Source organism: Fistularia commersonii, chromosome 10, assembly GCF_037954325.1.
Source record: "Fistularia commersonii isolate RoL2024-O1a breed Wild chromosome 10, RoL_Fcom_v1.0, whole genome shotgun sequence".
In the NCBI taxonomy this organism is placed as follows: domain Eukaryota; kingdom Metazoa; phylum Chordata; class Actinopteri; order Syngnathiformes; family Fistulariidae; genus Fistularia; species Fistularia commersonii.
Genome location: NC_141293.1, coordinates 14,214,075 through 14,240,723, shown reverse-complemented (window position 1 = coordinate 14,240,723; position 26,649 = coordinate 14,214,075). Strand labels below are relative to the sequence as shown.

Sequence of the window (26,649 nt, the reverse complement as noted above, 5' to 3'; positions counted from 1 at the left end):
CAATGGACATGTTGGTGCAGGCAATTGAGGTGATGAAGAACTGATGGGCAGGTTTGGTTTCCGGGATAGCAACAGAGAAGGGTGGACATGGATATAGAATAGAACTTTATTAATCCAGAAGGTAATTCTTTTGCTCCAACATTACATATATTCGCTTGAGACACGATATTGATTATATGCTGTCAGGTTTCTTTCCTGCAGAAAGGGGAAAAGTTCTATAGTTTGATGGCCACAGGAAAAAAAGGCCTTCTGTGCTGCTCCTCAATGGTCTCAGTCTACAGCTGAAAGTGCTCCAGTAGGACTTCAGCATGCAAGGGGTGAGAGACGTCCCTGATATAGAGCACCTTCTCAAGCATCCTCGCCTCAGACCCCTCCACGAACAAGTCCTACTGCCCGAGAACACTACAGTGTAGAAGACGACGCCGGAGACCACTGTGTGATAAAACATCTGCAGCATGGCTCTGCAGATGTTGAAAGACCGGAGTCTCCTGAGAAAGCACAGACGGCTCTGACCTTTCTTGTACCGCCATCTGTGATTTTTTTAGTCAAGTTGAGTTTATTGTCTATATGGACGCCCAGGTACTTGCTCTCGTCAACAATGTCTACATCTGTCCCACAGATGGAGATGGGGTTTGGACAGGTCCTCCGTTTCCTAAAGTCCACCACCAACCTCTTCATCTTTGTTACGACGAGTTGAAGGTGGTTTAGTCCGGACATGATCTTTTGCAGCCTTAGAAGCACTGGAAAATTCAAAGAACATGACTGACAGTGGTGCCTGCCTGTGAGCACTGTGCAGCAGGAAGCTGACGGTATCTTCCACTCCAAGATGAGGCTGGTATGCACACTGCATACACTGCATCCAATGCTGGTTCGACGACAGAGCGAAGGTGCCTCAGGGCGAGCCCCTTGTGTCACTTCAAGGCGTGCAATGTCAACGCCACTGGTCTGTAGTCACTGTGTGTGTTAGGGTGTTTTTTTTTCTTTGCCACAGGGATCAAGCATGAAGTTTTCCACAAGCAAGGGACAACCAGAAGTTGGAAGTTGTATATTTTGCTGAGTCTTCTGTCAGAGGGCTATGTCAGAATCCCACATTCGTGTCCAGCTTGCTAACTGTGCTTTCTCCGGCCAGCGTTTCCTCCGCCGACTTGATGAGCTCAGTAAGGTCCACGTATATACCCACAGCCCCTAACGGCTCGGGCACCACGATAATCCCCTCACTTCACTCCGTAGACTCCGACTCCCTACCGATCACTCCGAGGCTTTCCATGTGGGAAAGCTCCTGCTTCACTTTGTCCACCAGTTGCAGAGAGACCTCTGCAGACGCTCAGGTAGTATTCCTTCACCATCTCGGCTGTGAGGGTGTCGAGACGCCACAGGACATGTATGCCAAAGAGATACTCTGTCATCTCTTTTCCAGCTCTCTGAAGTAAAGCAAAGTTAAAGAATCTATGCACTTCTGCATAGGTGTGCCTTCCATCTGCAGTCAAAGCTGGTCAACTCAGAATTGCTGGGCTCATCGCCCGTGCTTTGTTGCTGTGTGTGTCCCTGGATTTCCCCTGAGCCAGACTTCGGGTTACTTCTGAATATCTTGAATCGCCGTATCCATATGGAGCCCTCATGTGGCTGGAAATGTCAAATGGCTCAGGTGGTTGGATACTAAACTTAGCGCTCTGTCCTGCCGCTACTCTCCGCTTTTTCAGCTGCTTTTAGAATAGGAGCTGTTAAAACAACAGTACCATCAGATGATGAGGCCTGTGTCCTGTGCTTCTGCCAGGGGGGAGTCATCCACTAGAAAGACACACATCCTATTTTTGCAGCAACCAAGCCTTTTGCAGAAGATTGTAGAACCTTTTGTTTCACATCCACCGCTTCAGACCCATTGTTTCATAGTCATATTGCCTTTCGAGGGCCAGCAACTCAGTGATTTGCACAGTGAGTCAACAACCCTCCAGTATAGCTTTAGTTTTTTCCACCTATCATTCGTTTCACACCCATACGCATTAGAAAACACCACAGACAATCACTCAACACGCAGGAAAGCGCGTCTAGGCGGACTCTCACAAACAAGCAGCGTGTTCAATCCAACCTGCAAAGTGTGATACTAATCTACCGGTGTGAAGCCCACATTGGAGCCAGTGTCTGGGGTTTGCAGTGCAAACTTTGCACTGCTGACTCGCTGCACAAAATGACATAGTCATTTCCCTGTTTCGACTAAAAACACAGGTGGATTTAATGCCTAGTCAATCACTGCTCCTTGACCCCATTCACCCACCCATGTGACACGCGTGACCGGTGTTTGGCTGACAGCTGATGTTGACACAAACATAAACATCTCCCTAACATAGTGTGTACACTGTAGAATAAAAATAGATGGAAATTATTGCAGCAAAGTGGTGGTGTGACCCGCCTGTCTCACCTCTTACTGCATTACCGGACAACTGAGAAGTGTTGTCATGGAAAACTTTAAATCTTTGAAACTTTACCACACCCAGTCATCTTTTCCCCTCTTTTTTTAGAAACCGAAGCTGGAATTTCCGGGCGTGTTCGGTTGTCTTTCGGCAAGTGAACGCGCCATGCGGCGGAGGCTGCGCTCCCTACTGCGCCTGCGCGAAGTGAAATCCCGGAAACGACATGGTTGTTTTGGTGTCGTCCGGTCTAGCGGTCGTCCGTCTAAAGGTAGAACTTTGACGTCCACACGACACAGGAGCGCGGACCGTCGTGGGGGTGGGAGAGCAGAGGCTGTCGTCGCCATGTCACGGCCGAGCTGACCGGGGAAACGGCTCTGCGTGTCAAAGCGGAGGCGTGGACTCCCGTGGATTCGGCGAGTCGCGGCTAGCTAACGGCTAGCTCAGCATGGACTGCGCGGCTCTGGAGCTCGACGCCGTGAAGTTCGCCCAGACGGCCGTCGCCTATGACCAGAATGGCAAATACGACGAGGCCGTGTTTTATTATAAAGTGAGTCCAAGCCCTCCCGGGTTCAGATTCTGCCTTCCACTTTCCTTTACTTTCACTTTGACAGCTGGATGAGCTGTCAATCCTGTAGTGTGTGTTTGTGTGTGTGTGTGAGGGGGGATCCTCCGCAACCTCTTCAAAGGTGAGGAGCAACAATCTGAGAGCAACTTGTTTCCAGCAAGTAGGAGACAGACCTGGAGAAGCGGTGCTACGTTCACTTCCTCGTTTCTTGGAGGGAGTTGGGGCGTAAAACTTGTAGAGGAGTATCATTTCCAAATGTTGACTTCCTGTTCAGGTGTTTGCACATTGAGAGTCCGATTACAGCAGTCCTTTTATTCAGATGTTCAAAAGATTCATCTCCATGTCAGTCATCCAGACACCGATGTAAATCTGTATCATCGATCACCACAGTCTCCGGTTGTCCCCTGCAGGAGGCGGCCCAGGCCCTCATCTATGCTGGCATGGCGGGGTCCAAGTTGGAGGGGATCCAGGACAAGGTCAACGAGTACCTGGACCGGGTCCAGGCTCTCCACCATGCCCGTGAGTCCTCACAGATCCTCCCGGTTCAAACCGGGAGACACGACCGTTTTCAGTGCGAAGGTCTTCTCGGGGAACGAGTTCTCAGAGCTAACGGGAGGCGCTCAGGTTCAGGTTAGAAGGTTCTGCTGGAGAGCAGAGGAGCTCTCCGCCCACAGAAACGGAGAGCCTTCTCAGCTGCCATCTTATCATAGTGTCTGTGACTGCAGCTGAGTGTGTGTGGGTGTGTGTGTGTGTACGTCACCTATGACAAAAATACTTCCTGCAAAAAAAACCATCTGGTGATGTTGGTGTGAACACAAATGGACGGGAGGAGGAATTTCAAAATAAAAGTGTGTGAGAGTGTGTGTGAACTATGTGGTTGGGTTTTCTGACCGCTTCTCTCCCCGTGACCCCTGACCCCAGTGGGGGCTCAGAAGAACGACCCGCTGAAGTCACGGCAGCAGGTGGACCTGGAGCGAGCCCACTTCCTGGTGACCCAGGCCTTCGAGGAGGACGAGAAGGAGAACCACAATGAAGCCGTGGAACTCTACACTCAGGCTGTGGAGCTGTGTATCAAGACGGTAGGAACCAGGACCTGGACAGACCTGGACCTGTCCATCCATCCATCTGTCCCTCACTGCTTCTGTTTACTCCTCCAGTCCAGCGAGACGTCAGACCAGGCGCTGCAGACCAAGCTGAAGCAGCTGGCTCGTCAGGCTTTAGACAGGTGCTCCTCCACCTCCTGGCTCGCTCTTGTCCTTTTCCATTGTGTCCCTGGTTCTGGTCCCGATGTCCTCCTCACTGTACCTGCAGGGCTGAAGGTCTGAAAGACTCCCAGTCCAAACCCACTCAGGACCGGGCTGCTCCGTCGGGGTCTAAAGCCGGCGGCGGCTCTGCTGGGCCGGTCCGGCAGTTCTTCCCCCTCGGGCCGGACTTCAGCCTCCACGACCGTCCTCAGCCGGTGCGGGCGGTGCAGTCGACCGAGCCCCAGGGTCAGCGCTACACCTCTGAGGAGATCGAGGTGCTCAGGTGAGCAGACCGGCAGCGCTCCTTGCACAGGATGTTCCTCAGAACGTTCTGAACCTCTGCTCCGCCCTCAGGAGTACATCTACCATCAACTCCATCGCGTACGTGCCCTTCATGAGCGTGGACCTGAAGGAACGCTTTGCCTTCCCCGTCCCCTTCTCGTGAGTCAAACCTGCTCCGGTCCCGGTCCCGGTTCTTGTCCTGGTCCTCGGAGGCTCAGCGTGTCGCTCCTCCCGCAGGGACCGGTCTGGGAAGCTGGCTCTGTCGCCCAAGCAGAAGGCAGTTTTCTCCCGCTGGGTTCGGCCCGACGACATCTGCAACAACCCCACCATGATCATGTCTGTATCCAGCTTCAGCATCAAGCAGGTCCGACCACTCAAGACCAGGCCCTGGATCTGGACCTCCTGAACGTCACCTCACGGTGTGTCTGTGTGTGTGTGTGTGTGTATGTAGACGGTGGTATCCGACTGTTCCTTTGTGGCGTCACTAGCCATCAGCGCCGCCTACGAGAGGCGCTACAACAAGAAGCTCATCACCAGGTACCCGCTACTTCTTCACACCGCCGCCAGAGGGCCGTCATCTGCAGGTCCAACCTCGGTTTTCTCTTTGTTCCAGCATCATCTACCCTCAAAACCGGCGGGGGCAGCCGGAGTACAACCCCTGCGGGAAGTATATGGTCAAGCTGCATATCAACGGCGTCCCCAGGAAGGTACGGCGTTTTCCAAACTCCTTAGGGTTCCACCACACTGACCCCCAGTGAGAGGATAACTCAGGGGTCTCAAACTCAATTTTACCCGGAGGCCGCTGGAGCTAGAGTCTGGGTGAGGCTGGGCTGCATCAGGTTTTCCACAAGAAAAACTCTGATAAAACATTACACTGTTCTCAAATATCTTAATTCTTATTTTTCTACACAAAATGAGATGAAAAAATAAATAAATCAAGAATTATCAACCATCTCACTAACCACATAGCTAGTTTAGACTGCTCTGTTATTCTCTTTGGTTGGTTTCCTGGTATTTTGCATAGTCTTCAGCATATCTAGTTGTGCAATGTCGTTTCAAATTGTATTCCTTGTGCACCGCAACTTTCTCTGTGCAAAGACACGTCGGGGTGCCCCTGTGCTCCACAGAAAAATATTGAATTTCCCACTTTTCCTGAAATTGTCTGCTCATCAGCAACCTTTCTCTTCACTGCAGGCTTTGAGAAAGACATGTTTGGGGCTGTGTAATATATACAATTCCACTAAGTGTCACTGTCGAGTGAAGTTTCAGTATTTAGCTGTCACACAGAGAACACCTGCATATGACGTCGAGCACGGCACAGTTAGTGATTGGTTGAAGGTCAGAAACCATGGAAACACGAGGTGTTTGTGGTGCCCATTTACCATTAAATAAAATCAATAAAAAGTTTAATAAAGTTTGAAAAGTTCGGTTCGTGGCTAGCATGAAGCCAATGCTAACACGAACACACGCACATACAGCTCGCGTGTGTGTGTGTGTGTGTGTATGTCATAGTATTAGCTCTGCGTTAGCGTCCTAGCCCTCATTTTCCCTGTTCTTGTGCGTGTTACGTCAGGTCCGGTGACAGCCACACCCGCGTGTTGTTTATCTGTATGTGTATTCAGCAGCACCGATGAAGGCAGCTTCGGCGGGTTGTTTACATCTGTGGTTTATAGGTGTATTCAGGCTGGTGCTGGGCACCGTGGGCACGGTCACGTTGCCGGTATGGTCCCGGTGCTCTGAAGCATGCGGCCCCTGGAATGAGACAGACTTTACTATTTAGCACAGAGGTTGTACTAACACATACAGCATCAAACTCAAGCGGGCCGCACTAACATTAAACTTTTATATTAAGGCGGGGGCCTCAAACTACCGTCCCACGGGCCACAGTTGGCCCGCGAGTTTGAGACCCCTGAGATAACTGGACGCTGTTCAGGTGCTGATGTTTGGTTCAGGGAAGCTTCATTGACGCCGTCAAGGCAGCAGACAGTGGTGCATTGCTAGGTTACGGCGGGAAACTGACGTGGATGTGTTTATGAAATGTCTTACAGAACTCAGATGAGTTCTCAGCTCGGGCCAGACACGTGTGTGTGTGTGTGTGTGTGTATGTGTGCAGGTGATCATCGATGACTTCCTGCCAGTGGACCACAGCGGGGAGCTGCTGTGCTCCTACTCCAGCAACAGGAACGAGCTGTGGGTATCCCTGATAGAGAAGGCCTACATGAAGGTCATGGGAGGGTACGACTTCCCCGGTTCCAACTCGGTACGTCCTCCTGGACCACCTGGAGAAGTTCTCGCTCGGCCCCCAGACCACTCCGGTCCTCCCTTGTTTTCATTACGTAAAACATCTCTGTTCCACAGAACATTGACCTTCATGCGCTCACCGGGTGGATCCCTGAACGCATCGCCATGCACTCTGACAATCAGTCTTTCAGCAAGGACGATACCTTCCGCATGCTCTTCCAGAGGTCAACACACACACACACACACACACACACTCACGCACGTCAGGGTCACTAACACTACTGATAGGCTACAGTGAATGATGCTTAACTAATAGGAGCAGAGTGATGAATCAAGCAGAAGATCAGTACACCTGACTTGAACCCAACCCCATCTACTGATGTTCCTCCCCAGGTTCCACCGGGGCGACGTCCTCATCACCACGGCAACAGGCGTGATGACGGAGGAGGAGGGGGAGAGGTGGGGTTTGGTCCCGACCCACGCCTACGCCGTCCTGGACATCCGGGACTACAAGGTGAGACACTCGTTTCTCAGGGTGGGATGTCAGTCTGAGGGATGCTGGAAATGAACCCGGAGGGGCGTTCTCTCCTCTAGAACATGCGGTTCCTGCAGCTGAAGAACCCGTGGAGTCACCTACGCTGGAAGGGACGCTATAGCGAGCGGGATGAGAAGAACTGGACCCCGGAGCTCCTCAAGTACCTCAACTTTGACCCCAAGACGGCGCAGAAGTTCGACAACGGTGCGGAGAAGGTCCTCCCGGTCCCGGGGCTGTCGCATACGGCAGAGAAAGAATGGCGTCTCGTCTCCCGGCAGGTGTGTTCTGGATCTCCTGGGAGGACCTGTGCCAGTACTACGATGTCATCTACCTGAGCTGGAACCCTGCCCTCTTCAAGGAGTCCACCTGTATCCACAGGTGAGCCCCTGCCTGCGAATCGAATCGCGCGACCGAACATCTGTAGCTGCTTTGGATCAACTGGCAGCTCCTCATCTGAAAGTAATAGAGTAATCAGAACCGTATATGTGTGTGTCCGCCGTGCAGTAGCTGGGATGGGAAGCAGGGCCCAGTAAAGGACGTTTACAGCCTGGCCAACAACCCACAGTACAAGCTGGAGGTGCAGTGTCCGGCAGGGGGCGCCGCTGTGTGGGTGCTGCTCACCAGACACATCACTGACAAGGTGAGTTGTTGCCATGATGACCGGGCACCATTGCTACGGCGTGCGTTTCATTGGAGCGTGTTCCTTGTGCCATCCAGGAGGATTTTGCGCAAAACAGAGAGTTCATTACGCTGGTGGTTTACAAGACGGACGGGAAGAAGGTCTATTACCCAGGTGAGTCGAGACGCTCAGCAGTTTTGTTACTGAGGCTCTGATCGGTCCGAACAGGAAGTTGTTGTCCACCCCCACAGCCGACCCCCCGCCCTACATCGACGGGATTCGCATCAACAGCCCCCACTACCTGACCAAGATGAGGCTGACCAGCAGCGGGACGCACACCTTCACCCTGGTGGTGTCTCAGTACGAGAAGCAGAACACCATCAACTACACCCTGAGGGTGAGAGCACCAGCCCTCCGCTCACTTTTTGGCCAAAATTAATCGCATCCAAGAAATTGTTTGACGTCTCCCATCTGCAGGTTTACTCCGGATGCAAATTCACCTTCTCCAAGATCCCCAACCCTTTCACCCACACCAAGAGGGTAGGTTCTCAGCCCTGGAGGTCATCAGGGGGTGTGTGTATGTTTGTGTGTGTGTGTGTGTGTGTGTGTGTGTGCGCCGAGAGAACATCTAGTGTTCCTCCGCAGATTAACGGCCAGTGGAAGGGGGCATCGGCCGGGGGCTGCGCCAACTACAAGGACTCATACAGACACAACCCAACCTACCAGGTGCAAGTGGAGCGGCCGGGCCCGCTGCTCGTGGAGCTGCGAGGATCCAGGTGACCTCCCCTGTGGTGTTTTTCTGATTGAGATTATTAAGGGATATAGTTCTGTGAACCTCAAACCCGTGACTCTTTCCCCACCGCAGGCAGTACAGCGTGGGACTCGAGATGGTGACTGTGTCGACGCTGGGAGATCCTGGACCGTCGGCCTTCCAGAAGAAGAGCAGTGGAGATTACAGGTCAGATTGTGCGGGCTGAGGACAAGAAAATGCACTTACTTGATTGCCGGTGGGTTGCCGTAGAAACCGTTGACCCCCCTCCACCCCCCGTCTGCCTGTCCCGCAGGTGCGGCTTCTGCTACATGGAGGTGGAGATCGTCCCCGCCGGCACCTACAACGTCACCCCAACCACCTTTCTGCCTAAACAGGAAGGACCCTTCTTCCTGGACTTCGCCAGCACCCACCCTCTCAGGGTGTCACAGCTGCAGTGAAGATGGAGGTCGGGTGACGCGTGACCCCCCCATCCCCTCCCGCCTGGAACTCTGCGAGGTGGAAGTATCGGTTGTTCCCTCGGCAAACCACATTGAAGTAGCGTCGTCGAACGAGACACCGGGAGCGGCGGAGGCTCATGTGGCCGTCGGCCATGATGGACAGTCCTGCAGGACTCTAATCTCGACCATCACGCGTTGTTCGGGTTAACAGGAATAAAATCTGATGGAAGCTGAGTCCTGTGATCACGTCGACACTCGCGGCACCGGCTTGCCGTAGGGAATCAGGAAGCCTCTGTCTGGTTTTCCCCTTAGCGGGCCAGATGTGGGCGGGGCTGAGCAGGCAAACAATGCGGTATGGAGGAAAGCGCAATTGTTAAAACGTTGCGGTATGTACTACGTGGAACTGCAAAGGGAGGGATCTCAGTTATAACTATGATTGCCACTGAAATCAGGTGGTGTTGCCGGGGGCAACCTCATCAGCGAGTCCCATGTACTTGGATATTAAGATATATTGGATGGGTGAATATCACAATTTTTAGGATGAAACATTCGTCAGGTGATATTGGCCCCATATTGCAGGTAGATACACTGTTGCCATGGTGACGCTTTGCCTTTGACAGTAGATTGTGGTGGACGCGATGGTCACTCCCTGTTTCCAGTGCAGAAAGTCAGAATGTCACCCACTTTGTCTCCCACCGATCTACATTCGACCTGGCTCAAGTTGAATCTTTCTCCATGACACCATCAAACTTCTGCTCCACACATGGGTTTATGTACATTCGTTTTACCAATGTGGTTTGGTGGTTGCTAGGCATCCTGCACCCAGTTGGTGGTAATGTTAGTCGTGTGCAGAACCCACAACCCAACGGTCTGGTCTACCCTAGGTTCCTGAGGTCTACCCTAGGTTCCTGAGGCGTCACGGAAGTGGAAAAAAAAAACAACCGGTTTGTTATTTGTGTTTAACAAGGGGCGAAAACAGCTGTCTGTTCCATTTATGAGCTGATAAGTGAAAAGATCTTGCATTATTGACCAGCTATTGGTAACAATCTGATTCGTTGTTTAGCCGGAATATTTGAGTGAATTGACGATCGCTCGGACTCGTTGCTTCCCTACAGTTCTGCTCCCAGACAAAGCCAAGAGCCTGATCTACCACTGTTAGATTTTCAGCTAACCTCAATATTCAGTGTTCCTCTTCTTGTTTACAGTCAGGAAAGGTGTTTCCTTTACCATGAAATGCTTACTTTGCTGTCCACATTGAAGCCAAATATTTTGATTGGGTGTTAGAAGAAGAAAGTCAGAAGAGGAAAAAGGCAGGTTAGAAAAGACAAAACAATAAATAATAGTACAGTATTGGGTGTGGAAGTTGGAGGAGTGCAAATTTTCAATATTCACATCAAGTCCATTGTTGACAGTTTAGAGATGCTCCTAGACAAAGCCTCTCGCCTTATACTTTCGAATGTCACACCAGTGGTTTGCTTCCTGTGAGTGTGGACGCTGTCCTTGAGTGTCAAGAAAGGCATCCTCAAATAAAATGCATTATTATTTTTATGCTACCATCATTCACTTTACTGGTAACTTTACATCATCACTTCCTCCCGGAAGTGCTCCCGCCCTCTGGGGTATTGTAGTTTAAGCAGTGTGCAGCTGTTGGATCGCTGCCGGCTGGAAGGAGGATGCCTAGCAATCCGAGCACTGAACTTTTGAGCAAATCGTGGATAAAAATATTCAAGTGATTTGATGGGTTATAGGACCGAGGAGGCTCTGAAACGTTATGGACGCTTGTCAGGTTCTCCACGCCGTCCAAAAACAGCAACACTCTTTGTTCTTTTGTTTTTCTTATCCGACTGACTGTTGCAGAACAGACTTATTTTCGCTCTTCATTTTTAGCTAAACCATCTTGATTATAACGTTGTTTTTACTGTCATATTTGACGCTTTTTTGCGGTATTTTGTGTCTTACGAGTCAGAGAAGACGTGCAGTGTAATGCAAAGTGCCAAGTGCACAGCTCCTCTGAGAGAAGTCCTCCAAACTCAGACCAAACACCAATGACTTTTCTTTACTCCACATTAACATGTTGTTGCTATTACAGTCACTCAGAAATCTCTGGCAAAGACAAGACACGGGAAACATCAATGGCGGGAGGAGGTACAACAACAAGTACTGAAAGTCCACCGGTCCGTTTGGTGACGCCCCTCAGACACTACGGTCTGCCAATCCTCAGGAGAGACTTCTACATTACAAATAACGTCATAAAAAAAGAAAAAGGACAACCCAAAGGCGTTACCTCAGACTTTGCTGTCCCATGAAATGTGCACTGTAAAAGCGAGCGTCTCCTCGGGGAGCCCCTCTCCTTCCCATCGTCCAGAAAATGGAGCGTGCTCCGTGCAACTGCGGTGAGCAGATCACACCCCCTTCACCAGAACCACCGCCTTGCCCAAGCTGTCCATGTTCTTGCGTCGCAGGTTCAGGAAGCTGAAGCGAGCCTCCAGGCTGAAGCTCTTCCTGGGTGCAGAGTTCTGGTTGGCGGAGGCGGGGACGTTCTCCAGGACTCCCTCGGCCCCGTCGGCCCGCTGCTCACCTGCAGAGCAGAACCCCCACTTTAGGACTTGTGTAGGATGGAAGATACTCAGAGATTTCCTGACTTAGGATGAGCGCTGTCAGAAGGTCAAAGGTCACCCACCCCTCTCTAGGTCACACTCGGGCGAAGACGCTCCGCTGCACTCGCTGCGAGGCCCGAGGACGGGAGACATGAGGCCCAGGTCCGAGAGGGAGACGCTGCTGGGGAGGTCCAGGCTGCTGGGGCGGGAGCCGGATGAGGAGGGCGTGGGGGACGAGCAGGAGGAGGAGCCGGAGGACGAGGAGGACATGAAGGGACACGGAGACGGCAGCTCCTGAGGACTGCCAGGGAAAGAACCCAGGCTGCAGGTGGAGCGGCTCTCCGAGTCGTCCTCCGATACGACGCTCCCGGCTTCTCCGCTGCAGGACTCCTCCTCAAAACACATGGACGCCACTGGCAGAGGGAGAGGGGATGGACTGTGAGCACAACGTCCGATAGGACAAAATCCCGAAGACTGTATTTGACGGTCGTGTCTCAGCTTACTGGAAATCTGGTCGGCCTCCATTTTGAAGGCGGCAGTGTCGTCTCCGGAGACGCCGCCGTCCCCGGCAACGCTCTCCCCCTCGGCTCCGACACCCCTCTCCCGCGGGCCCATGGCGGAGCTGCGACGCCGCTCGTGGATCTCGTCAGAGATGGTCTCCAGGTTCCGAAGCGCCGCCTTGTACTGCCCTTTGGCCTGAGACAGCCGGGCCTGTCGCTCGTCCACCGTCTTCTTCAGGTTCTGGGGGAAGAAGACGAGTGTCGCGATGAAGAACGATTAACCGCTTTCCGCGACACATCCAAGACCTTTCCTGGAAACAGTCAAACGAGTGGGCACACACAGAAACACACCTCCAGCTGCAGGTAGAACTTGGCCTTCATCTCGAAGTACGGCCTGCGGAAACACAGATGAGCTCAGATGAGAAAACGCTGGACAACCAGGATGGCAGCTCAAACATGGTTACCATGACAACCTGGGGAATTGTGATCGATTATGGACCACAACTACATTGCACGACGGAAAGTACATCTTTCACAGATCTGAGCCCGTCCGTCACTCAGAGAAAAGCTTGTCCGACTGCCTGCCGACGTGAGGAAAAAAAACCTGAGCTAATCTGAGTCCAACAGTAGAACAGATGAGAAGTCAAGAGAACAATGTTGGACGTCAACAAGAAATCCTGACATCAAAGGGGTGATTTAATGTTCTGGATGTTGCTTTCATGTTTGAACATGTCGGAGAACGAGGAGGTCCTGGAGGCACACTGTGTGACTCCGATCATCAGAGGGGACAAAATCATGGACCCGCCTGGCAGGAAACCGAAGGTCACGTGTTACACGCGTGCGGGAAGTAACTTCGAAAAAGTCCAAAAGGCCAAAAACCAGTGTAGAAACAGCCACAGCTTCAAGTCGGACACAAACATGCCGAAAAAGCATGGGGACCAGAGGGCTAACGACACATTGGAAAACCAGATCTGCCACAGTAAAAGCCCCGGTAACAGGACCAGGACTTAGAATCAGCTGGCCGGAGACAAAACCCGTCCCCTGCCCGCTGACCCGCAGGCTTACTTGGACTTGTTGATGGTGCGTTTCAGCTTCTTCTCCAGCTGCTTCATGCGTCCAATGGCGGCTGTGTGTTTGGCCGCTGTGTCCTTGTGCACCAGCTCACTCCTGGACTTGGTGTGCTCTGCCTCCATCACCTGCACACAGCAAGTCACACTGCGGTCACACACCCTCCGTGGTACGAGACACATCACAGGTTTGTGTGTGTGTGTGTGTGTGTGTGTGTGTGTCTGCACCCGCTGCGTGGCATGGTTCAGCATCTCCTGCCAGGCCGAGTCAAACTGCCTGTTGTCCTCCTCCAGGAGCCTCTGCTCGGCCAGGGAGATGGTCTCTTTGGCTGCCCGGAGAACCTCCGTGGACCTCTGGAAGTCCAGGGTGGCTCGCTGGGCCTCCAGCTGGGCCTGAAACACACACACACACACACCATTGAAACCAAAGATCACCTATTAATACCCCTCCAAACTCAAGGACGTCAGCAACTGTAGAAGAACCCATGTGGGCTGATATGAGACCCCGGCACCTCAGCAGCCTGCCACTCATGTGACTGACATCTCCATGGCTAGCTCCATGTCCTGAAACGTGTGTGACATCACCACATGCTCGCGTTAACTCAGTTAGGGACGCTCTGCGGCACGCGGACAAGACGAGGATTGTTGGCGTCATGTGGTCGGCTGAGAGCTCCATGCCACCAGAGGAGAAGATGACCATCCAAACACTTCTGCTGGGATCAGTGATGTACCAGCAGTACCAGCTCATCCACTGGAGGGTCTCACACACACACACACACACACACACACACACACACACACACACACACACACACACACACACACACACACACACACACACACACACACACACACACACACACACACACACACACACACACACACACACACACACAGAGAACAAGTAGCACGGGGCATTCAAATTCCATCCAATATTCAAAATAAAAGTCAAACTATAATTACTGCATTATTAAAATACCCACATAAATTATTTCTATCCAGGAGAGTCAATATAACATCCAAGACTTTTAATATGCTATTTTATTTTATTTGGTTTGGGTCCAAATACATCGCAAATGTTTACTAGTTTTCACAAAATTGAAGGGCAAAAGTAAAAAAAGATACACAACGAGACAACATACAAATATGCCCAACAATTTTCAACATGTACAATCATTAATTCAAATATGCAAATAAATCTAATACCGATGCGGTTCCTTGTAACTGCACTTCCAACTGTCACAGCTCGGGGCTCTACTGTGCCGCTGCAAACTGCACCTGTAGGAAGCAGCGCAGACGACCCGTCCCCATGGTTTAAGGGACCGTAATGACGTTAGTTCCTCAAGTTCTCTTCTTTTAGGTAAACAGGAAAACAACTGCCCTTTCCAGCTGACTGTCAAAGTCTGTTTGGAGCCCCACGGCAACAGAAAATAAACAGGATCAATAATTCAATCAATAATACCCCTCTGTCTGAGACCTGAATGGGACCATATATAAAAGCTGCCACCTCAGTAATGGAGGAATTTAATAAAAGGATTAGGCAGTGTGTGTGTATGTGTGTGTGTGTATATCAAGGACCACTTCCTCTGCAGTTAAAAATCATTTTGATGCTTGTTATTTTGGGCCGGCTTGGCCTGGGCTCCAGATCAAACGCTCCACATATAATCTGATTTGAGCTGGAATGTCCCACATCTTCTGGGATCCAACTCCAACATCCAGAGAGAAGAACTGGGACCACAAGCACATGTACTCCATATACTTAACTTGGAGCTCTACCTATACCCAGTTAATACTTAAACAAGTACTAGGAACCTCAAAGTACCTTCACCTTTTTTTCTTCCTCATTCATTCCCCCCCCCCTCTCCTTAGTACTCTCCATCCACTCCGCCTGCCCTCATCCTCTCCAGCTGAGTGATGTGGCTGTGTGACTCACACACATCTCTGGACAGAAAAAAGGTCTCTGCAGACGTCTGTGTCACCCAGAAATGGCTTTGCTCCCTTGGTAACGGAGCAGAGGATGAGGACGATGAGGAAGAGAAGCCCACTCTCCGCGGACAGAGAACACTGAGTGATCGTGTCGGTATCATCTTAAGTTGTTGTGATTTGACGTCCAATTTACTAACACGACTGTCAACTGTTCCGCATTTATACAGTATCCAAGTTAAACCTGCTGCCGGAAAATAAACATTGAAAAAGTCACTCCTTATCCTCAGACAGAATGCACAATCTCAACAAATGTGATTCCTCTGTTTTAAATCACCAGTGTCACAGGAAGACTGACAGCAGAGTGAGGACCTCCTGCTGGATGGACAAAGAGATGAACAACACTCTGGTTTCCACAGGGACCTAAACATCAGCCAGGTCTAACATGACACCCTCCTTTAAGTACGGGTGAATCCTCGGCACCAATCCACCAGAGACCTCCATCTGGCGACAAAGACCTTTTCTACATAAGGGCGCGCACACACACACACACACACACACACGCCCTGCGTCTCATTGCGAGTACAAAAGGAAACACACACACACCCGGCGACAAAGTACTGAGTCACTGTATTGATGTGCCTGCCAGAAGTTATGCAAGAGCAGTGACCAGAGGGGACACGGAGAGGAGGGGAGGGAATGGAGCGTGACCTTGCACCAGCAGCAGCAACAGCTCCCCTCTATCTATCCGCTCCAGCCTGCAGCTCCTTCCCCTGCAGCAGATCCAGCCCACTCATGGGGAGGTGATGCTATACGGTATCAATGAACTTAAGGTTTCATCTTACAGTAACATACACATATTACACACACACACACCCACACAGGTAACGAACAGGTTTATTTTTACAGCCAACTTTGCAATTCTAAAGTCCAAACTTTACTGTCTTTTATCTGGTGCTCCTGCGGGCTTTCCACCCAGGGCCACATCTGAACAGCCAAATATATTTGGATTTCACGCGACAATTGAGCCGAACTTTCTCAAAACATCACATTTTCTTTTCACAAAATAATTCCCTGTATTCAAATACTTGCCATTCGTACATTTTGTTTAAAAGAAGAACCTATTCAATTCAGAAATAAAACTGGTGTAAAATCAGCAGCAGCTGGTTGTAAAGAACACATTAAATGTATTGTTTTTTTAGTAGTCCAAGCCCATACACTGAGCAGTGCTACACCAGGAGTGCTTTACCAGAATTTTACCAACTAAAGCTCATATCTTCATGAGACAATGCACTTATATGAGCTGAATAAATCCCCCAAACCCAGATAGCTGTATCAGCTGAAGACAGTCTGACTCTGGAAACAACTAAACAAATTTAAAGATGTTCTTTTCTGAATTGCCTGCCAGGCCTCCGATGATGGCGCACAGAACCCCAGCATGTCTGGTGGAAGGAGGACAGGAACGCCACCGGCGCTCAAGAGCACTGTAAATGGGGTCCGTTTTTGGATACTTCAGACTTCTGAAAATGGGATTAAAAGTGACCCTTTTTAGACTAATTTGGGGGAAAGTCAACATCAGTCATAACCGATGGAGGTGTCACTGCAGGTTGACTAAAACACACAATGGCCCGTTTGTCCTCCAGAGATAACAGGACTTCGGCTTTCAGGGAAAACCAAAACCGCACAAGGATTTTCTCAGTATCCAACCGATGACAGTGCCACCGCACGGGGTTACAAACGGTTACTTAAAACACTTATTAATTGATACAAACGAGGAATTCCCTTCTAACCTCTCATCACGATGTTCAGGTGACTGACATGCACGCCTGCAAGGTACGAACTCCAAATTAGGAGAGCATGACCTCCACCCTAAGGTACGAATTCCAAATTAGGAGAGCATGACCTCCACCCTAAACGCGGAAAAAAACAAAATGGCTGTTGGATCAGTGACTCTGCTACGATCAGGTCAGTTGATCGTGATCGGACAATCATCAAAACATAGCTAAACATAAAATAAGCAGCACATTCAGAAAGTAGCCAAGAAAAGGCATTGCGAACAATGATCTGGAAATTATCACCACACACACACACACACACAGACCCTTGATAGGGGAAGTGTGAATTTGGAAGGAACCGCCCCGACCCCCCCGGGTTTTCTAAACAGTTTGAGTATTTGACTAATAACCGACCACCTGGCGGGAAGGAGACCCGCACCTGGGCTTGGGTTTCCAACGTGATGAAACAGGAACCAATAAAACAATAGCATGTCAGTTTCACTTACTACTTTGGTCCTTCAAATGTCACGTTTAAAATAGTTTGGTATCTGTGGAAGGATTGAGTCATTTTCTGGTTTAATCTGAAGGTACAGTGTCATGAAGATGTCTTCCAAAATAAATATTGATACTGACACCAAATTGATCACAGACTCATCTGGTGACTCTCTCTCTCTACTCTCTCTCTATATATATATGTATGTATGCATATGTTGTGTGTATGTGTATATATATGTATACATATATATATATATATATATATATATATATATATATATATATATATATGAAATCAATGGAACTAGTGGGTCTCTTTTCTCCACCAGCAACAAGAACATGAGTCCAGTCTGAGTTGATCTTTGGAACGGCTTCTCCAGGGAACAGTGGGATTATGTAAGAGCCACGCCTGTGACTCCCCACCCTGAAGGCGTTGTCCCTCGAGGCCAGTCAGCTGATAGGTTGCTTTAGTTTGTTTTTGGGTTCAAAGCAAAACTGGAGGATTTTCCTGCCAAACAAGGCTCAGACAAAAACATACCGTGGCTGTGAATCGGATGTTTCCTTTTGCTTGGTTCAGCACAAAACGTGCCGCGGTCACTGACCTGTCTGGCCTGTCGTCGGGCCTCCCAGTAAGGCTTGGACTCATCGATGGCCTTGCCGATCTTCTTCACCAGTTCGTCCAGCTTCACCGTGGCCTCCACCAGAACCAAGCGGAACTTCTGCCTGGCGTCCTGGCAGGGGGGAGTCAAATAACAAAATTGACTACAAATACCAAAGACTGGAGTACTTCTTGCTAAAAAAAGGGACTTATTACAGTTCTGCATATCAGACAAACTATAATCACTACAGACACACTTTAACTTAAAACTGTTCATGAACATCCAGTAACATCTCGTTGAATCTCTAGCTCAGGAGTCGGCAACCTTTACCACTCAAAGAGCCATTTGGCCCCGTTTCTCCACAGTAAAGAAAACACTGGGAGCCACAGAACCCTTAGAAATTTAAAATGAATTAACATGTCATATAACATTTTTTGTGTCTTGCAGTTTTTTTTAAATCGATGAACAACTCCAGAGAAAATGAAATGACATTTCTGAACGCAACAAAACATTTTCAACTCTGAAAAAGACATTGGGTTGAAGGTTACTTTTAAGCCAAATTCTCAATGTCGATTTGAGTCCTTCTTTTATTGATGAAAAAAAGCTGAACTTAAATTATCCGCCGGCAGCAAACCAAAAATGCCATCCTGCCATCCGCCTTTTTACTGGCGCGTGCAGTCCCTTATTAAGAGTGACAAAAATATTTTAACTTTTTTATTTAGATGTTACGAGATTGCCATAATCTTCAAATTTAAAATTACATTTTAAAAATGAACTCACTAGAATAAAATAAATTAAATACTTGTTAATTATTTTCAAAAGCCATAGGGAGGCACAGCTGAGGGATCAACAATGCCGACCCCTGCTCTCTCTGGAACTTTTACACTTCTGATGTGAAAACAGAAATCGGTACACAATAGTTACAAAAAAGTTGAATATTGACATGGGCACTCGTCCACCAACTCTTATAAAGACATGGGCTTGTCGGTTAAGAGATGATAAAATTGGAGCATAGAAAAAAAAAAATGGGGTCAAAGCAGCAACAAGCTCCAAGCTGCTGTCTTCTACCAAATTTCAGTCATGGATTAAAATGTCACCTGACAGTCTTGATGAGGGCCAGTATAATCTTATTAAAACAAATTGTTTGTTGTGTCTGAGGGACCTTTGTTCGTCTTCTGGCACATGAGCCAGTGGAGCACGTTCCTCTGGCTCGGATTTAGGGCACAGGACCTCGGAGGCCCACACAGAGAACTCCTAGTTCATTATATATGAGGCTCAGGCAAGAATGATTCCTTCACGTCTCCACACTTTAGCGTCTGGATGATACTGCTGCTGCAGACCCTGGAGATGTGCTCTGATACACCACGGGCAGGAGCATTCCAGGAACAATGAGTTCCAGGAACGCTGACTTCTTCGGAATTCCAGACTCGGGCAGATACTCATCTTCGTTCCACAGAGGGCTCAACTCAAAGTCCTGCTGACCAATAAAGCCACTAAACTGATGACTTGGACACAGAAACAACTCATAATATAAGAGCTAATCTCTCCTGGTTTTCCAGTACTATTAACAGTCCGTTGTGGCATCGCCTGCCCGTTTTGACCAAATTCAAATAATGAAGGGCTTGGGCTGCTGACCGTGCAGGGACAATCCTGGGATTGTCAGCGATCCAGACAAAGTGCATTCTGTCAAACACCAAACTTTATGTGTCCATGATAGGCCATGGGTTTCTCTGCACCAATACAATCCGTCGTGTTCAAGATGAGCATAAAAACAGCCAAAAACATTTCTCGGTCTGATTTCCGAACAGTTTTGACATTGAAGATCTGTTTTGATGCTTCCAATGGGTTCAGAACAACCCTCAGCACAGAAGGTGAGAAAAAAATACTAATAGTTAGTAAGGGAAAAAAGTAAGTGGTTACCGACTCCTTCACTCCACCTTCTCACTCCTCCAGTCTAGAGCTGACAAAATCATGGCCGATACAGCAGCTTCCTCTGAACAAAAGTCATACCTTATAGAAAATCAACACGGAGCAAAGCCAACAAAGTAAGGTGCTGACCTTCGATCTATGATTCTTGGAATTCTACTAAATGAGGAAACTAGCTCTGTCCTACTTGTGTGTTCGATTCTGATCTGAGGAAGATAAAAATAAAACATCTGTTCCAAAAAAAGAAAAAAGGGATGAATACTTGGTTTCACGCTACAGTACAAAATAAAAGCAGTGTCAAGCTATGACAAAAAGAGATGCAGGACAGAAGCTGTTTCTTTTCACGGGCCTTGAAGACACATGAAATGTTCTGTCTTTTTTTAGATCACCAAGCCCAAAAGGCATTCTTGCAGAACATTGTGATGTCACAATGGAGTTGATCTTTTGGACAGAGATGATCCTTTGGAAAGCATTTCCTTAAATGTCCTTTGACCGCAATGACAAAGTAATTGTTTATATTTGTGCCAAATCATAGGATTTCATCCAGAAAAAACGAATCAAGACAATGAAGTGAGTAACGCCTCTAACCCCAGCTCCTGTCAGCACAGAGGCGGACACTAATGTTCTAAAGTCAGACAAATAAACCGGCATTCTCCAAAAGCTGCCTTCTGGTCGGGAATCCAGTGGCTATTATGTGAACGCAGGATGGACGCAAAACATGTTCCACATTTCTCTGCAAACACTCTGGGGAAACCCAGTGACACTCTCCGCCCATAGTGTTGACAAATGCCATGCTAACATTGCTAAACACTGAATATGACACCAACATGTTTTTACATTACATTACATTACATTGCATTTGGCAGACGCTTTTATCCAAAGCGACTTACAATAGAGGACATGTTTTTGTCTTGTCAAAGCTGGTTTTAAGTCTGAATCTGTTGACTAGCCATGTGCGTTTTATTAAAAACTACAGCACAAAAACCCCATGACAATACTTCTCAGAGAAGGACACCGGTCACCAAGAAGTTTGTGACTTGTGGGGAAAAGCTGAAAACAAAAGCCAAGACCAGATGGTTTAAAGCAGATTAAAGCTGATTGAAAGACTTAAACAGATTGGAGAGTCTTGATGCCCTACAAATTTCTTTCACTGACTCTACGCTTGATGTTTGCAACATCTTCTTGACGCAGCAAGAGTGAGTACCTAGGAAAAAGAAACACAATGACACAACCACAAACTGCTCAAATGTGTACCAATGAGAGTATAACCAATGAATGGTTGCTTCTATAAATGCTTGTTTGTTGAGGTTGAAACAATGTTATTTTCTGGAATTAATTTGCTGTTGATTCTCTTAAAAACAAGAATCCACTTCGACCCGGGGCTAAAAATTCATGGCTGTTTTTTTGTTGTTGATGTTGCTGCAGCATCCTTCATCGATTATTCGTGTGCTGGAGATCTGCCAATCTGAATTCTTCACGCTTGTTTCTCGCTCCTCCTTCTCGCAGGGCAATGAAGAAGCTCCACTGTCTGGCCCTTGTTTTGATCCTCTCACCTGACAGTGGAGACGGAGATGCAAAACAACTCGACTGGATTTTGCCAACACCGAGAAGAATCGTTTAAAGATCATTCAAAACAGAAATAAACACATCAGTCAACCATGTTGTTTCCATCGGCTTGGATTCGCCATCATCTTCAGAGACGAGAAAAACAGACGCCTCTCCCAGTTTGAAAAAAAAAATGCAGTACTCTAATATTAGCCCTATACTCTGCAACACGTGGCAAAAAAACAGATTACTTTTTGAAAGAAAACAAGGAGGCACAGACCAGACAAAAGAACCCCGGCATTCAGCGATAACATTGACTGGTTCTGTTCGGTTACATTGCAGCTCTCTGCAAATAAAATGCCACCTCGTTATCAGTGACAAAGTCCTTTTTATTTATAGCCCAGGAACAGGCTGGGCAGTCACGTTCCTCGAGTGCGAGTGAGTTTTTTTTTTGATATGCACGTTGAATTTTTACAGTTGACGCAGAAATCCATGATTAATCATGATCGATAATCTCTTTCACCCTTTGGATCACGACCGAACTCCAGCCCAGATTCAGCCGCAAGGGGTACCATCAGCTGTTTAGAAACACTTGCGTGATCCTACCCTTTGACCCTTTGACACCTGCAGGATATGTCTGCATCACTTGCAGACTTTCACCTCCATGAACCTGCACACACCTGCTGACCTACATAAGCAGGTTCTACCGGGTTCCAAAGCGCTCAAGAGGACCATGTGATCAGCACCTCTGCTCAGCTCAAAGGTTCCATCCTCCGCAGAAACAACTGATAAGACGATCTGCTTTGTGAGAGGTCTGCTCAGTGATTCCCTCTGGATTCTTAGGCCAGTTTCTCCCAATCATTTCTTGACTATTCTGAGGACAGATTGGCTTGTTGGCTCATCCTGGAAAAAACTGTTGATTCTTGCTGTCTGTTGTGTAACTACCTTGTTAATCAGTTTTTTAAACGTAACTGACAACTCATTTTCTCAAGCTGCTTTTTCAAGATTTCTTCTCCACGCATTTGCCGGCCTGGAGAAAGAACTGCTCCCAGAGACTAAATGCAGTTTTTAGGAGACACCAGTCCAGACCTGCTGACTCACTGAGAAAAACAGAAAAGGTTGCGACGGGCGAGGCCTGGAAGCACAGGTCCACTGCAGAACGCTGACGTGTGGATTCCACGGGTTTGGACTGTTTTCAGGCTTCCTGGGTATCCACCCACAGCATGAACACACACCTGCAGCATCCTCTGATCTACATCAAGATGTCATGAAAATGCCCAGTCTAGTAAACTGTGCACATTTGGGAAAATGTTATTTGGCAAACAACTGCCCATCATGTGATTTAATCCCTAAATGAGACAGACCTTTGATAAAGATGCAATCTCATGCCAAAGACTGTGACTAACAAGCGTGAAGATCTGACAGGCTAGTTGGAAATAATCACGGGTTTTAAACCCCCCAAAACCACATGAAAATGGGTCTAGAGAGTTGATCGCGCTCCTGTGTATCTTCAAAGCAGGGCATTAGAGGAGGGGGGGGGGGGGGGGTCATCATCTGAAGATGACGATTCGCAAACAGGCTTGAGTGAAATGCTGAGGTGACGTCACAGAGACAGCATACGGGTACGGTCACACCAAAATCTGCACCCACCAAAACACCAAAGTCAGGCAACACACATGTGCATGTGGGTAGTATGTGGCCTAGCTTAGTTAGTCCTGTGGTCTGATTACCGTGGCGTTGTATTTCCTACCTCCAGCTCCGTCTCACATCTGTTGATGTCATCTGTAGACTGGTTGAGTTTCTCCAGCTCTCCCTGAAAGACAGAGAAGATGCAAAATGCATAGAATACAACACTGGCTATTTCTGTAACAACTAAGCTATTTTGCTAGTTTTTTTCCAGACAGAAATTGGCTGACACATACATTAAAACTACAGGGGACACTCATCCTTGGCTTGGATTCACAAAGGCCCCAGTTTGACTGGGCAAAGATGTGGGACTGGCAATGTAACGGCACCTTGTTGTCAGGTGACCGCGTCAATGAATAGCAACCGATACTTTTATAAAACCACAAACTTCAGCTGTTCACTTCAAAAGAGGAAACACAACCTGTGGTGAAATGTGTGCAAATACCTCCAACTTCCCCCATAGTGTTACGCCAATGCCATACTTGTACTTTGAGGTAGCATAACCTGACCTAACTTTTACTACGGTGCTGACACAGGGAACCATAAAAATTAAAACACCCGAGTGGATAACAATGTTCTTCGTATAGATAACAGCTGCAAAAACCTGGCCAGACATACATAAACGAGAAATTCTATTATCAAATACAAAAAAAAAACCTTAACAGAACCCTCGATCCCCTGTCCCTGTTCAAAATATTTCCCAACAAATTCTAAAACTGCACTATGAATCGGATCAGAGGGGCATACTGCTAGAGCTGGAAATAATGCTGAGAAAAACATTTGAACAAAAGCCCTGCTGCTGGCTTTCACCAAACATGACAACTGTTTAGTCCTCTTACTATTCTTTTCTTCACAACTTGCAAAAAACTGACAAGAGTGTGAACAGATTCCCAATCATATCAAGAAAGCACCTTTATGGAAACGGACAGGCAGGGATGGACAAAAAACAAATATATAAATTATTAAAAACTGAGAAAAACAACAAGAAACGCCTTTAAAGTCTACAAAAGATCAGCAGGAAGGTAACCCACCCAAAAATATGAACAAATTTAAAATTCAGCAACTACCTATAAAGATAATCCTGAATTTCTACGAGAAATTTTATAGAACACCAAAAATTAACGCAGAGCTGCAGGTAACATAAACAAGAAAATACCTATCCCTTTATGCAATAAATACCTTTATGCAATAAATAGAAATACTAGAAACATGAAGTGCATGAAGACACATGAAGTTTCTAAACGCTCTTTATCTGACTTGGCAAAGGGGTTATCAGAAAAAGAAAAAGAAGCATTATCCCTGTATTTAAACGAATATTTTCCCAAATGCGTCTTTACCCTTGTTAAGCTAATATAACTTCCATCCATCCATCCATCGTCTGCCGCTTCTCCTGCACTCCTGTCGCGGGGGGTGCTGGAGTCTATCCCCGGCTGTCATCGGGCGAGAGGCGGGGTACACCCTGGACTGGTCGGCAGTTAAGCTAATATGCCTGTCAATGCTAATTATGTTTCCTATTCTATAAGCATTAATTACGAACGTCCACATTTCTATATTCCGAAAAAAGAAACAGTCGGAGCCACCGAGGATTAATGGATTGCTCATTAAATCGTATCACCGTAGATATTTTGTTTCCATAAAAATAAAATAAAACAGATAAATACGAGAAAGCGTCGGCTTCTCCGGCAGCTAAAGATGCTAGGACCTTACTCGCGGGGCTGTTTGCTAGCCGCGGAGGATGTCGAGTGCGGACAAAGCACCTGGATGCGGGGGTCCACCTCTTCGTCCTCGTACTCATCGTCCGACCGCGTCTCCATCGCGCCGGGCGGAGGACAGACGTCGCGGCACCGGGAGGAAAAGGCAGGCCGGGGGTCCCTCTTGCTTCGAGTCGGCCCGAGGATGGTAGACGAGAGCGGGTTCGACGACGGCGGTGGCGTCGAACCACTGAACCGGGCAGCGGCTTGCCACCGTCGAGACTCGCGTACCTAGCGGATACTGGCTCTCTGACGTGAGCGTCGGCGGATAAACTGCCGGAGCCCCGGAGCTCACGCCGGGGAACGCCCCCTCCCGTGCGGCGTCGGCGTCTTATGGGGGATGATTAGTGCCGGGCGGAGGCCCTGCTCACGTCCCTCTGCACAATTTCACAGTTTATCTTCTTGATTATTAGTGTTGCTGGTTATTTTAACCGCTTTTGCTGCAGCCTTTCTTTTTTCATAAACGTCTGTATATCATAAGTTGACATTGCTATATTAATTACTGCAGTCAGACTTCTGATATCTGATGTTTATGCTTGCCAATCAACGTGACGTGTTTGTTGATTTTGCATGTGTTGTCTTGTTTCTGTGTGACAGTGTAAAAACATATTAAATGGTTCGCACCGACAGGGTCTCATGACAGCAATCTGTTGAACAGCAGCTCCATGAGTTGTGTAAAAACGTGTTGTGGGAGCATTTTGGCGGCACATATTGCAGAAAAACCTGAGTTGCCCATTATCCTGCAAAACTAGGTTAATCTCGATAAAATGAATAAAGTGTCTTAGGCAGAGACAACGATCCTTGGGCCTAAACAGACCAGACAATAAAATACTGTGCGGTAATTGATTCTACATTCCTAAATGACACGGAAAAACCCAAAGCTGTTGTCTGTTATTACATTATATGTCCAGTCATCTTTGCAAACAGATTAAATGTCCTTGAAGTGCAGGCTTTTCTGTCCACAATCGCAGCGCCGGCTGCCGGCTGGACAAAGGCCTGCTTGTCCCCCTTGTTTCTCAGAACGGTCGGCGTGGGCCTGGATCACCTCCGCGGATTGGAAATGGTTGTCACACATTCTTGACTTCAGTATATGACCTCAAAGAGGGAGACGGGATATATCACGCTGTTCTTTCGATGTTCCCGTTCATTGTCGAAAAGCAGAGTCGGGCTTTCACGGTAAAAGCTCAGAAAGGAACATATAGCGGACGTCATTAGCATTGTTAGTTGTTGTTGTTTTTATTGTATATATATATATATATATATATATATATATATATGTTAGCAGTGACCGGAACGAAAATGTGTTTTTCTCATGAGCTCCTTTATAAAACGAGGATAAAATGCATGTTTCGGTGCTGGCTGTGTTTCTTTCAGGCGCAATTTAGTCATAATCCAAATAGGCCAATACCCGTACCTTTCAGTTCGTAATTTGTACCTTAAATACATATTTATTGTTTCTTTTAAATCTGTGTTTCCTGCATATCTATGGTGTCCCTGAGTGTTGAGTCAGGCAACTTCAGAGAGATGTATTATTTTTATGTCTGACATCATTAAGAAAACATTTTGACATGAATTGCTAATGTTGCTATCATTTGCACTGTTTCTACAAAATTATATTTTGCTGCCTCAACCTGACGCTCCCTGTCATTTCTGCAATTCCACTTCAGAATGGAGGCAGGATA

The 26,649-nt window shown here is 48.0% G+C and overlaps 2 protein-coding genes across 2 annotated transcripts; one reads left to right on the top strand and one right to left on the bottom strand.

Moving 5' to 3' along the window:
• The first annotated feature begins 2,621 nt into the window (after positions 1–2,621).
• On the top strand, positions 2,622–9,337 carry capn7 (calpain 7). Its single transcript, XM_086153876.1, has 21 exons — positions 2,622–2,955; positions 3,384–3,492; positions 3,895–4,052; positions 4,131–4,198; positions 4,285–4,500; positions 4,572–4,658; positions 4,737–4,863; positions 4,951–5,036; positions 5,113–5,206; positions 6,613–6,759; positions 6,858–6,964; positions 7,134–7,254; positions 7,335–7,479; positions 7,554–7,653; positions 7,780–7,915; positions 7,993–8,068; positions 8,146–8,291; positions 8,372–8,434; positions 8,540–8,670; positions 8,760–8,852; positions 8,959–9,337. Exons 1-21 carry the CDS (start codon positions 2,854–2,856, stop codon positions 9,101–9,103), a joined length of 2,457 nt encoding a protein of 818 aa, XP_086010002.1. The 5' UTR covers positions 2,622–2,853; the 3' UTR covers positions 9,104–9,337.
• Positions 9,338–11,143: 1,806 nt separating this feature from the next.
• Positions 11,144–25,296, bottom strand: sh3bp5b (SH3-domain binding protein 5b (BTK-associated)). Its single transcript, XM_086153877.1, has 9 exons — positions 24,974–25,296; positions 23,281–23,343; positions 18,063–18,191; positions 13,496–13,660; positions 13,266–13,396; positions 12,552–12,594; positions 12,204–12,441; positions 11,784–12,113; positions 11,144–11,681 (listed from the first exon to the last, which is right to left on the bottom strand). Exons 1-9 carry the CDS (start codon positions 25,028–25,030, stop codon positions 11,506–11,508), a joined length of 1,332 nt encoding a protein of 443 aa, XP_086010003.1. The 5' UTR covers positions 25,031–25,296; the 3' UTR covers positions 11,144–11,505.
• Between the last annotated feature and the right edge of the window lie 1,353 nt (positions 25,297–26,649).